This window comes from Garra rufa, chromosome 8 (genome assembly GCF_049309525.1).
Source record: "Garra rufa chromosome 8, GarRuf1.0, whole genome shotgun sequence".
NCBI lineage: Eukaryota > Metazoa > Chordata > Actinopteri > Cypriniformes > Cyprinidae > Garra > Garra rufa.
The window spans coordinates 36,783,864-36,797,937 of record NC_133368.1 but is presented as its reverse complement, the minus strand read 5'-3'; the positions used below and the strand labels follow the sequence as shown (position 1 = coordinate 36,797,937).

The 14,074-nt window shown below is 36.3% G+C and overlaps 1 protein-coding gene across 1 annotated transcript; it reads left to right on the top strand.

The window, feature by feature from the left end:
• Positions 1–596: 596 nt before the first annotated feature.
• gpr161b (G protein-coupled receptor 161b) lies at positions 597–13,464 on the top strand. The gene is made up of 6 exons (XM_073845507.1): positions 597–825; positions 2,626–3,037; positions 4,748–5,466; positions 5,557–5,664; positions 8,060–8,179; positions 12,041–13,464. The coding sequence occupies exons 2-6, from the start codon at positions 2,676–2,678 to the stop codon at positions 12,319–12,321; spliced, it is 1,590 nt and encodes a 529-aa protein (XP_073701608.1). The 5' UTR covers positions 597–825; positions 2,626–2,675; the 3' UTR covers positions 12,322–13,464.
• Positions 13,465–14,074: the final 610 nt, after the last annotated feature.

Here is a 14,074-nt window from a genome sequence, read left to right as displayed (position 1 = left end):
TTCAGGTAACAACACAGTATTAAGAATCAAGAGTATGTAAACTTTTGAACAGGGTCATTTTTATAAATTCAACTTTTATTTTCTCTTGTGGACTATATGTAAACATCTTATGTGAAATATCTTATTCAGGTCAGTACTAAATAAAACATAGCATGCATTATTTTGGTAAAGTGTATGCAAACTTTTGACCTGAACTGTAGATAGATAGATAGATAGATAGATAGATAGATAGATAGATAGATAGATAGATAGATAGATAGATAGATAGATAGATAGATAGATAGATAGATAGATCGCACTGGCAAATTGTTTTGTTGATGTTTTAAGCATAGCTAAATCTCACTGTTAATATTAACATGTTTAGATATTTTTGATGGAACACAGACATAAAAAAAAAACTTACAAGAAAATTTTCCCAGTCGTTATACATAATATTCCCTATGGGAACATTGCAGAGCAGATTATGTAGTCGGTGAGAGTGAGACCCTCTTGACTGTCTGCGGTAGAGATGGAGGGAAGTTTTCAAGACGAGGATTTCCGACGCCATTGTGACGTCAGCTGCGCCTCTTCATTCACCGCCGACCGCAGCAGCCGCAACAAATGAACATCCCTCAATCATTTAATACTTTGTAACTGCGTTGGAACTTCGAGCATGCGTCTCCGGAAAGTGTTTTTGTTCCGCGAAAGCGTGAGAAATCCCAGCATTTTACAGGAGATGAGAAAGTTTTTGTTAGATTGAAGTTAGTCGCCGCAAACTAACAAAGCCAGCCGGAGAAAGTTACCACTGCTGGACTATAGCGGGATATCGCCTGGCCTGAAGAACCGGTACGTTTTTCATGCATCTATCATTTCATTATGATAAACTTTACATTTTGAATCTGAAAGGGTCGGAAACACATTTATGTGCAATGCAAAATATCGCTGTTGTTGGAAAAATTGAGAAAGAATCGGTGTGCGCTTCGCTCTCTCCGCTAGCTGATCACATTGCTGTGCTGTGGTTGTTCATTGGACGTGCATCACGGTGAACGATTTATTGAAGAGGCATGACAGATGATCCACATGCAGTGGCCCCAAACGCAGTTGGACACTTGAGCTGCACATGGGCTATATGAAATTCATTACATTAGATTTAAACCTAAATGCATCTGCAATAAGTCTTTCCTTGGGTGAAATTTTATGTATTTGTTGTCTAATGCAGTGACTTGTTCTGAGTTTTATTTATTTGTTAGTTATTTATTAATGCTGTCATTGTTTTTTCTTAAATCTTATTATTGTAAACTTAATATTGTCTACAGTAAACTTACTAATCTGATGTAGGGCTTGCATATTTTGTGTTCATATTGAGTTGAGGTTAAGTTTACAAAAGCCTTCCAGAATCTGCAAAATGTTAATTAATTAAAATAAGAGAGATCGTACAAAATGCACGGTATTTTTAGTTATTTTGTACTGACCTGAATAAGATCTTTTACATAAAAGACGTTTACATAGTCCACAAGAGAAAATAATAGTTGAATTTATAAAAAATGACGCCGTTCAAAAGTTTACATACGCTTGATTCTTAATACTGTGTTGTTACCTGAATGATCCACAGCTTTTGTTTAGTGATAGTTGTTCATGAGTCCCTTGTTTGTCTTGAACAGTTAAACTGCCCGCTGTTCTTTAGAAAAATTCCTCAGGTCCCACAAATTATTATTATTATTATTTTTTTTAAAAAAGGTCAGGGTCAGTTATTTGTTTTTTTCTTATGGGAAACATGTAAGTATCTTCTGTAGGTTCTAAAGAGCAGTACTAAATGGAAAAAAATATGATATTTACGCAAAATAAGAAAAATGAACACACTTTTAATGCGTCGGTTTTCCTTGTGGAGCATCAGTGAGCATTTGAACCTTCTGTAATAGTTGCACATGAGTCCCTCAGTTGTCCTCAATGTGAAAAAGTGGATCTCAAAATCATAGTCATTGTTGGAAAGGGTTTGAAATACACAAAGCTGAAAAACAAAAGAATTTGTGGCGCCTGAAGGATTTTTCTGAAGAACAACGGGCAGTTTAACTGTTCAGGACAAACAAGGGACTCATGAACAACTACCAATAAACAAAACACAGCTGTGGATCATTCAGGTAACAATGCTGTATTAAAAAATCAAGTGTATGTAAACTTTTGAACGGTAATTTTTTAATTAATTACACTATTATTTTCTCTTGTAGACTCTATGTAAACATTTTTATGTGAAATATCTTATTCAGGTCAGTACTAAATAAAAAAAATAACATGCATTTTGCGTGATCGTTCTTATTTTGGTAAAATAATTAACTTTTTGAGCTCAACTGTAGTTGCGAAACATGTTTTATTTACATACTGGTAGAAGTCTTACTTAAAATCTGAGCACAGTCTCTTCAGACCAGAGTATTTCACAGCACAGCCCAGTTTTTAACAAACAGCGTATTGTAAGAATGTGCGTAATCCACATTTGTACAATGTATTGTGCAAACAAAATCAGCTTTTTGTAATGCTTTAGGACACCCTTGAATGAACCCACCACACCAGATCATTTCTTCATCTTGCAGCATTCAGAAGTTCCAGACAGCTTTGATCAGACTGTTTTTTTTTCTCTCTCATATCTTATAGTTTGTCAACATGTCTGTTGAGTCCTGGGTACCCAGCAGCAGCCTCCCATAATGAACAGCTCCAAGAATGGGACAGCGGTGGCTAACTCCACTAATGGCCTGGATGATGACGGGCCCGTGGTTCTGGAGTCTGTCTCTATCGTCATCATAGCCATATTGGCATGCCTGGGGAATCTAGTCATTGTGGTGACGCTATATAAGAAGCCCTACTTAATGACACCTAGTAACAAGTTTGTCTTCAGCCTAACTTTGTCCAATTTGCTGCTGTCTGTCCTAACGCTGCCCTTCGTTGCGGCCAGCTCGGTGCGTCGGGATTGGATGTTCGGAGTGGTGTGGTGTAACTTCACAGCTCTGCTCCATCTACTCGTCAGCTCATCCAGCATGCTTACACTGGGAGCCATTGCTATTGACAGGTCAGTTGTTATGTTATGATATCCTACATTTTGAGGAATCCTTGTATATAAGTGTCATTAGGAATGTTCATGATGATGTTTATATTTAATGACCAAGTGTACATATCTTAATATTGTTTTTTTCTTCTTCAGTTTTTTATAATCATGAATGATTCATTCATAATATAGTAATTCATAAATATAATTTATTTTTAAGAAAATCACACCACATGACCTTTTACAACCTGAACTAACTTCGCCATGTCCAAAAAATGTTAAAATGATTAGATGCACTACCAGTTAAACGTTTTTGAACAGTAAGATTGTTTGTTTTTTAAAGAAGTCTCTTCTGCTCACTAAGCCTGCATTTATTTGATCCAAAGTACAGCAAAAACAGTAAAATTTTGAAATGTCTATTTAAAACAATTTGCATATATTTTAAAATGTAATTTATTCCTGTGATTTCAAAGCTGAATTTTTCAAATGATCCTCCAGAAATCATTCTAATATGCTGATTTGCTGTTCAAGAAACATTTTATTATTATTATTATTGTTATTGTTATCAATATTAAAAATTTATTTTTACATTTTTTTAGAAAGATCCTAAGATCAGCATTTATCTGAAATAAAAAAAACTTGTAACATTAAACACTATACCATTCAAAAAAAGTGATTATAAAGACATTTATAATGTTACAAAAGATTTCCGTTTCAGATAAATGCTGTTCTTCTGAACTTTCTATTCATCAAAGAAACCTGAAAAAATTCTACTCGGCTGTTTTCACCATAATCATTTTTTTTTTTTTTGAGCAGCAAATCAGAATATTGGAATGATTTCTGAAGAATCATGTGACCAGTCATGATGCTAAAAATTCAGTTTTGAAATCACAGGAATAAATTACATTTTAAAATATATTCAAATAGAAAACAGTTCATTTAAATATATTAATTATAAATTATTTTTTAAATATTTCAAAATGTTACTGTTTTTCCTGTACTTTAGATCAAACATCAACTGTTCAAAAACTTTTGACTGGTAGCGTATATTAAAAAAAAATTGACATTGACAAAGTCATAAGGGTTTGCAGGGGTCCTGTGATATAATTTCCTGTTTTATGTTTTTTTCTGCTTGTTTGTTTAACATTAATAGGTGTTTTTCGCAATAAATAATATTGAGAAGATTTTGCCACACTATTTAGTAATTTTTTTGACATTATACCCACCTAAAAATACCCACCAAAAAAATCACAGAAATCCAATAAAGAAATTAAAAAACGTGTTCATTTAAGACAGATGACAGATGGATACAAAAAGCTAGTGTCATGTGATTGATCCATAAGTAAATATACTTGAATGTTCAATCACATGTTGTATTATTATAAAATCTCTAATTCAGGTCAATTCAAGAACAATCTTTGCAAAACACGTTTTTTTGACTGCTGTAATCAATGGCCATACTGTATTTAAGCCTGTAGTTCAGAAGTTCACCATGACATTTAGGTACAGTCTTGCTTGAACAGATCCACTGTTCTTATGAACAGGATGCCCAGTGAGAAATTTCCTATTCAGCTGCATCAATACACAAACCTAGAAACCACACTTTACTTTATTTCTGGCAGCTTGAGCGTCTTAAAGAAAGATCCCCTTGTCTTTCCACTGGCTAGTCTTGTGCCTCTCATGAGGGAATGATTGAAGTGTATCTGTTTTATATCAATGTCTGTCTCATTCTAGGTACTATGCTGTTTTATATCCCATGATCTACCCCATGAAAATCACGGGAAACCGAGCTGTGCTTGCCATTGTTTACGTGTGGATCCACTCCCTGGCTGGATGCCTACCGCCGCTTTTCGGTTGGTCCACGTTCGAGTTTGACCGCTTCAAGTGGACCTGCACAGTGGCTTGGCACAAGGAAATCAGCTATACTGCCTTCTGGATTACATGGTGCTGCCTTCTGCCACTGGCGGCCATGCTGGTCTGCTATGGTGTCATCTTCCGCGTGGCCCGCATCAAAGCTCGCAAGGTTTACTGCGGCAGCATTGTGGTGGCTCAGGAGGAGTCCAGTTCTCAAAAGAACGGCCGCAAGAACTCTAACACGTCCACTTCTTCTAGTGGAAGCCGCAAGAGCCTAGTTTACTCTGGGAGCCAATGCAAGGCCTTTGTCACCATTCTGGTGGTTCTAGGGACGTTTCTGACCACTTGGGGTCCGTATGTGGTGGTTATCAGCACTGAAGCACTGTGGGGTAAAGACAGTGTTTCTTCACAGATGGAGACGCTGGTCTCCTGGCTGTCCTTCACCAGTGCCGTGTGTCATCCACTTATTTATGGGCTGTGGAACAAGACTGTACGTAAGGAGCTGTTGGGCATGTGCTTTGGCGATCGGTACTACAGAGAGTCTTTTGTTATACGACATCGGACGTCTCGACTCTTCAGCATTTCTAACCGGATAACGGGTGAGCATATTCCTGCTGTTATTTGTATTCTGGGATTTTTTGTAATCTAATGTTTGGATGAGAAGTCTGAAAGTCTTTTTTGTTTAACAGATTTGGGAATGTCTCCTCACCTGACGGCCATGTTAGTGGGCGGTGGGCAGCTCCTGGGACGTGGCAGCAGCACAGGAGACACTGGCTTTAGCTACACCCAGGATTCAGGTAGACCTTCTGCTGTTTATCACACATTGGTCAATGAAGGTCCTGTCAGCATTTACTTACTCTCACGTTGTTTCAAACCTGATGACTGACTTTCTTCTGTGGAACAAAAAAGGAGATATTTTAGCAGAATGTTCTGGGTGCTCTTTCTCATACAGCGAATGGGAATTGGGACAGTTGCAGTCAGTTTAAAGGAGAAGTTCACTTCCAGAACAAAAATTAAATAGATTATTTACTCACCCTCTTGTCATCCAAGATGTTCATGTCTTTCTTTTTTCAGTCATAAAGAATATCATCAGAATTGTTTCTTGAGGAAAACATTTCGGGAATGTTCTCCATATAGTGGACTTCTATGGTGCTAGGGCTCTAAACGATCCCAGTTGAGAAAGAAGCGTCCGTAAAATAATGTACAATTTATGTACTTTTTAACCTCAAATGCTTGTCTTGTCTAGCTCTGTGATGTGCATGTGTACTCTGGTTCAACATAGTTAGGGTAGGTTAAAAAACTCCCATCTCATTTTCTCCTCTAACTTCAAAATCATCCTACATCGCTGTTTTACCTTTTTCTGTAAAAGGCATCCAACCATTTTTGTATGTTCACTTTGTAAACACTGGGTCGGTACTTCTGCAGCGATGTAGGATGATTTTGAATTTGCATTTGAGGTTAAAATGTATATAAATTGTATTTTTTTTTTTTTTAAGAAAATAACCAATCATTTCACTAGATCAGACCCTTCTGGGATCAATTAGAGTTTTTTGAAGCTGCATTTAAACTGCATTTTGGCAAGTTTAAACTCGTAGGCACCATGGAAGTCCACTATATGGAGAACATTTCTGAAATGACTGAAGAAAGAAAGACATGAACAACATGGATGACAAGGAGGTGAGTAAATTTTCTGTAATTTTTGTTCTGAAAGTGAACTACTCTTTTAAAAAAAGCACTATGTAAGTCCACAAAAATTGTCCATGCCACTTGTGGACTGTATTCAAGTCTTCTGAAGCCATACTAGATACATTTTATGTGAGCAACAGGCCAAAATCATGTCGCTATTCACTGAAATTCTTCTTTTTCAATGTATCTCTGAAATCTTATTCTCATTTCAGATTTGAGAGCTACAAAAAGCTAGTAGGTTGTCAGTAAATAACAAACTTGATGCCTGTTACGCAAACAAAATCAAGTAGTTTTAGAAAACTTATATAATCAATGAATGGAAAGAAAAAATGTTTATGATACTTTTTTAACAATATTACAAAAATTAAAACTACCTAATGATTTACCACCCTCAAGCAATCCTAGGTGTATATGACTTTCTTCTTTCAAACGAATACAATCAGAAAAATGTCCTGACTGATTTATAATGGGAGTGAATGGGTGTTGAGATTTTGGAAGTCCATCCATCATAGAAAGTGCTCCACATGGTTCAGGTGGTTAATAAAGGCTTCCTGAAGTGATTTGATGCGTTTGTGTAAGAAAAATATCCATATTTAAAACTTTAAAACCGTAATCTATAGCTACCGATAACTGTCGTACACACGTTCACGAGAAAGTGGCATTCTAATGAATGACAGAACGTAGGTGAACGTGGTGATGCATGGAGAAGCACAGTGCAGAGAGCAAAACAAAGCATCACAAGACTAGCATATTCTCACCAGAGCTTACGCTACGACAGTTAGCGAAAGCCAGAGTTTACATTTTATAATCTTTTAAATATAGATATTATTTTACACAACCAAATCTGTTCACTTCAGAAGGTCTTTATTAACCTGCCAGAGCTGTGTGGAGTACTTTTTATGATGGATGAATGCACTTTATTGGACTTCAAAATCTGAACAGCAATTCACTGCCATTATAAAGCTTAAAAGAGGCACAACAGTTTTTAATATAACTCTAATTGTATTAATCTGCAAAAACAAAGTCATATACACCTAGGATGGCTTGAGGGTGAGTAAATCATGGAGTAATTTTCATTTTTGGGTGAACTGTCCCTTTAAGATTTGTTGTATGGAAGAGAGCCTCACAAATGTTTTATCCTTTTTCTTTTCCTTCAAAGATATTAAAATGGATTTGGACATTTACTTTTTAGTATTTTATTATGTTTATCAGTATAGGCCATGATTTTAATATCACTGCTTCCTTCCCTCTTTAAGTACAAGAAAAGCAAACAAAATCAGCCCCCATAGCTCTTAGAAGTCAGCAGAGGTGGTTTATTGGCTTGCAGACTGTTGTTATCAGGGTGTGCCATTTGAGGAAACACAGAGCCCATGAGTATCGCATAACACACAGACGGCACTGCTAAGCGGCTCTCCCACAGTGTCCAGACTGGTGTGGGTGGGTGGTGTTGAGCAGTGTTAAAACTGATATTTGATTGAAAGATGCCTGCTGTGATTTACCCTCTAGCGACAGACGTCATGCTGTTGGACAGCTACACCTCAGAGCCCTCCCACTCAGCCCACTGTGCTGCCAATAAGAGAAGAAGTTCTGTTACATTCGAGGATCAAGTGGATCAGATTCCTAAAGGTATCTAACATGTTCTTTGTTTACATCTGATTAATGCAAAAAATGTCTTTTGTTAGTTGTCACTGGTACACATTTTAATTGGCACCAATACTGTTTGTTTTAATATAAATGAAGTGCACTACTAATCAAAAGTTTGGGATCAGTAAGGTTTTTTTCTTAAGGCTGCATTTATTTGATCAAAATACAGTACAAACAGGAATTCTGTGTATTATTATTATTATTATTACAATTAAAATAACATTTCTATTTTAAGATATGTTAAAATATAATTAATAACTGTGACTTTGCCATTACTCCAGACTTGAGTTTTACATGATCCTTCAGAAATCATTCTAATATGCTGATTTGGTGCTCAAAAACTTCTCATTATCAGTGTTGACAAAATAGTTGTGCTGCTTAAAAAAAAAAGAAAAAAAGTAAAACAAATAATTTGTCATGTTTCTTTTGATAAATAAAAAACATTGTTTTAAATAAATTTGTTTTGTAACTATTTTAAAGTCTTAACAGTCACTTTTGATCAATTTACTGCATCCTTGCAGAATAAAAATATTACTTGCCTTAATAAAAATAAATTTGAGATAATACTATTCAAAAGTTTGGGGTCAGTTTGGTTTTTCCACTTACACAATTTAAACTGTCATGGCCATGTTAAGCCATTAAAAATGGTAATGTTTACATGATACATGTGAGGAAACTTAAGATTTACAAAATAATGTTTGTTCATACTAATTCATCTGTCTAGAACAGTAGTCCCACCCTAAAATTTGCAAACTTACATCTCAAATCTTTATACAGAGGAAACTTCATAATTCTCCTTTTTCATCTTGCATCATAAACCTTCATTGTGAAAGAGACAGTGGAAATGGCAGTTTCACTAAATGACGAAATCATTAGTCTGTGTAAAGCAATATTAAAGGTGTTTTGAGTTTCTCACACCACAGAAAAATATTAGCCAAATTTTAATGATATAAAGTCGGCAAGGAAATAAAATAAGTTTTCAAACCTTGAAAAAATAACGCTGGGGGCATGTCCGCTGTCGACGATGAAACCATGTGCCCACTCGCTGGAAAGCTTCCGCCTCTTTCAACTGTCAAATACTGCTAACGGAGACGGAGTAATATGCATTTATATGACAAAGTCATAGCTATCTAGCAAACTGTAACTACACAATTCAGTACTATGATAGTTCACAGTCTTTGTAACATGTTTTCAGTAGGGATGTAACGTTAATGGTATTATCAATATTGTGGTATCGTGCTAGCAAAATGGTATCGATATTATCGTGGTCACATGACGATATGAAACGATAGGTCTTCCGGGCAAAAAGCTTAGTTTTTAAAATATACTTCTTATTATAACATAAAAGGTCTTTAAAGTTGTGTTTTGGGTCATTATGCTTTGAAACGAATCTGTCAAACGAACTAAAACCGAAAGCACAATATGGCTTAATCCCTTCATCAAGTCTGTTTTCACTGCGCGTTTCAAAGCGAAGCGCGCACGCCGTTCAGTCAGTCGTGATGCTGTGTTTTCCACGACTCGGTTCACAGTGAATGCCGTTTCCATCAAAATAAAAGCCCAGTATGATTTGCTGACAACTAGCGGTTTAAAGGTCCCATATTGTCAAAATCGAAATTTCCTGGCTTTTTTTCATGATAACTGAGGTCTAGGGGCTATGTAACTACCATATGAGTTTCAAAACAGTCAATCCACAGTAAACTGCACACAGCCTGCTTAAAGTAGCTGTTCATTTTCACGAGCCACTGTGACTTCCGCAAAGATGTGACGTCCGATCTACTCAGTCACCGCCTTCAGTCACCACCCCGAGCACCAATCACGTCCCACCCTCCTTTTGTCAAACCCAGACAATATCGTGTCCATAACATTGCTAAGCAACAACAACACGGAAACTAATCTAGAAAACCCTGTTCAGTCGATAGATGTCGAAACTACATCATTGCACAGGCTTCAGAACAACGTGAATATAAGAGACCAGTGGCACGTCAACTTCAGCCTCTTTCACACAGCGATTCCGGTAAATACACGGATAATGTGTCCCATGATTTGTTCCGGAGTTGTTTGATTTGGTTCATTCACAGTTGTTTTCCAGAATCTGTGTTTGTTTTACACACAACCCATAAAGACGTGACGTTTGGATGTGAGATGTAATGCGACGCGTACCTTTCACTAAACTGAAACTAACCTGAACAAACTGCTGTGAACTTTTGTTCACACAGCGCTCGTTCCCGTAATTTTCCAGAATCAGCGCGCATTGTGAAAGGGGCTTTACTAAAGCAACAGTTATGTAGCTTACTGCATTCGGTGTTTGAAAAAGAAAAACATTAATGATCATTCTGAAATATCCTGTTGAGTATCAGCAGGCTAGGCTCTCTCTATGGCTCTGGGCTCGGCTAAAGCATACATGACCGTAGTTTACTGTGGTTGGCCTGGCTGTGCGTCACTCAGAAAACAACAGGCCAATCAGAAGAGATGCTCATGAATATTAATTAGATGGGCCAAAATCGACCTGTTTTTGACAGAGCTCCTAAAAAAGGAGCTGTAAAAATATATTGAGATGGATTTTGGCACTTATACCGCAAATATATATTCTTACGGACATCAACAACTAAAATAAACCTCCAGAAATGTGTACAATATGGGACCTTTAAATGAGAAACGTTACAGCAGTCCAAATTCAAAATATCTCTTTCAAGTGTAGAAATTAGAAAAGAAGTATTGTATTTCGTTACTGTAGTGTAAAGCAAGAATGATATACCTATGAAATATTAATTTTCATTTAATTTACAGTGCAATTTTTTTACACTATATGGCTATTACTGTCATATGAATACCAATAATATAAAATTATTATTATATTCTAATGTGTTTAACTTCCTAAAGCACCAGTGTGAATGGAATTTAGACTGAGACAGTATACCACAAATAAAACGAGGGTTGAGTTAAAGGAGTAGTTCACTTTCAGAACAAGAATTTACAGATAATGTACTCACCCCCTTGTCATCCAAGATGTTCATGTCTTTCTTTCTTTAGTTGTAAAGAAATGGTGTTTTTTGAGGAAAACATTTCAGGATTTCTCTCCATATAATGGACTTCTATGGCGCCCCCGAGTTTGAACTTCCAAAATGCAGCTTCAAAGGGCTCTAAACGATCAAATGCTCGCCTTTTCTAGCTGTGTGTACATTGTGTAGAGATTAAAAAGTATATAAGTTGTAAATGTTTTTAGAAAATAACCGATCATTTCGCTAGATAAGAGCCTTCTTCCTTGGCTGGGATCATTTAGAGTCCTTTGAAGCTGCATTTAAACTGCATTTAGGAAGTTCACCTCGGGGGCACCATAGAAGTCCATTATTTGGAGAGAAATCCTGAAATGTTTTAGTCAAAAAACACCATTTCCTTACGACTGAAGAAAGAAAGACATGAACATCTTGGATGACAAGGGGGTGAGTACATCTGTAAATTTTTGCTCTGAAAGTGAACTACTCATTTAAGTTTTTTCTGACTTAAGTTTTCTTGGTCAAGAACATAAATTGGAGCTCTTAATTTTGAACTCTCAAAGTGCATTGAATACAATATTTTAACTATAAAATGTACAAAATGGTAGTTTTTTCCCCCAGTCTTAATTTCTTTTTTTTTTTTTTTTCAAATATCACAATAATATTGTATCGTAGACTTAATATGGTGATGATATCGTATTGTGAGATTTTGATATCATTACATTCCTACTTTCAGCAATACATTTGTGTTTAGAAACAATTCTCTGAATTGCATTAATATGGTCTTTTAAGTATTTTGTTTGTGTGTGTAGAGCAGTATGTTAATGTTCTACCATTACTTTTTCTCAAGGTGACCCGTCAGTAGTCCAAGTGACGGCAGACATCCACAAGTCTTTGGACAGCTTTGCATCCTCTCTGGCTAAAGCTATAGAGAATGACGCCAAGCTTCAACTCTTTGGGGAATGGACTCAAATTCCAACAAGTCTGTTCACAGTGCGAAACACACAGCGAGCTCCGCGTTACCTGGATGGACAGAGACTCAGGATGGAAAGCATCGATGAAGGAATAGTTAAAGACGACGATGACGATGATGAAGAGCTCGAGGAAAAAATAGGTGACAGTTCCATGTAGTTCTTTGAGATCTTAATGGACCAGATTGTGTAATCTGCAGCTTTTTAAAGGTACAGACCATTAAAGGAACACATAAGGAAAATGTTTACAGATATACAGTGATTCATGTATAATTTACATAACTAGGTAAAGAACATATACTTGATTATTTTAGCTAGCAGCTGCTGCTACTTGCCTTGGTGAGACCAAAGACTTACAATGATGGCTGTACCTGCAAGGCATCAGGTACTAGAAGCCCTACTGTCACTCACCAGAATAAGTTATGTTTTTGTAACATAAAAGTTATTGTAAAGCCCTCGTATATTGTCAGGTATTTTGCCTGTGTTGGGTACTGTGTGTATTATGTTTACTCTTTTCTTATAAGAAAACCCTAACCACTATGATTTATACGTCCTGACTGTTTGTAAGAATGATTACTCTAGAGCTCCTCTCCACCTTTTTAAGTGCAGGTCTTAATATATTCAGTGGCACAAGGTTTAAAGAAAATATACCAAATGTCATGGGGACAAAAAAATAACGCCTGACAAAATATTGAATTAACATCAGAGAATCATAGAAATGAAAGAGATACTAGGCATATTAAAATGCTGTTTTATCCATAGTTCTTGGTGGAAAATCTGATTCAAATGTTTTGACTGAATGTAATGGTGCGAGAAAGCATCTGCAGTTTCATTACTCAAGTCCTTGGTAGAATTGCACTTGAAGATTTTGTGACTTTTTTTCCTACTATTTTGATTAGTTTACTCTGAAAATACTCAAGGATTAATCATTCCTGTGGAATCTTCTTCTTTTTTTTGCATATACCAATATTAATAGGCTTCTTTGTCAGTGGCAGCACTGCTTCTGGCTGCATTATTTGTTTGCAATCCACAAAATAACGCTTTTTCTTTTATTTGTACTGTGTTATTAAATTCTTTATGAGTACTCAACAAGCTTTCAGTCATGTTTTGTTTGAATCACAACACATTTAATGTTTAAGCTGTCCTCTGGTACATGGTTTTAAAGGAAGCGGAACTTAATCTGAAAATCTGTGGACAAACATTTAAAAAGATGGCTTACATTCCTTAACAGTGCCGAATGAGGTTAGCACAGAATGGCACGCTATTAGACGAGGAGATATTTCATCTTAGCTTTTCCCAGCGATCACTAGTCACTTAGCAGAACGCTCAAGCCAACAGCTGCCACAACAAAGGCCATCTGTGCTGTTAGGAGAGAGAAACACGACCTGCCAATGAATGCTAGAGCCATTTGGCTAGACAGCAGTGGGTTTTATGTATAGACTGAGTCAAAATCGGTTCTCATTTTAATAAACTTTTATAAACATTCTGCAGTGTAACAATGTGTAATGGCTGTTTTGGATGAAATATTGCAAGTAGTACCTGTAGTTGGGGTTAGGCAGAAGACGCCTGTGCAACGCAAAATTTAGTAATGACAAAAAAGAGCCATTTTTATACACAACATTGGTAAAGACTAAGAGAACTTGTTTTCGGCAAACTCATGTTTGACATGCATAATTCATGGTATACAAACATCTGAGTTCTTCATTTGAGGCTACAATAAGATTTCACACTTAACACCGTTCGAAAGCTCAACCGTTTGATTTAACAAATTAATATTGCACTTAAATACTCTCAAGCACCAGCCGGCTAGTCACGTCTTTTCATTTCTTACACGTCATCTTGTTTGCATGAACTCCCCAGACGCAGGTTACTCTCACATAGAGTAATTAGTAAGAAAAGTCTCATTAAAAAAT

Excerpts from the sequence above, each read along its gene's own strand:
- gpr161b (XM_073845507.1), top strand. The coding sequence starts at position 2,676 with ATGAACAGCTCCAAGAATGGGACAGCGGTGGCTAACTCCACTAATGGC. Across the intron at positions 3,038-4,747 it reads GGAGCCATTGCTATTGACAG|GTACTATGCTGTTTTATATC; the intron begins GTCAGTTGTTAT and ends GTCTCATTCTAG. Across the intron at positions 8,180-12,040 it reads AGTGGATCAGATTCCTAAAG|GTGACCCGTCAGTAGTCCAA; the intron begins GTATCTAACATG and ends CTTTTTCTCAAG.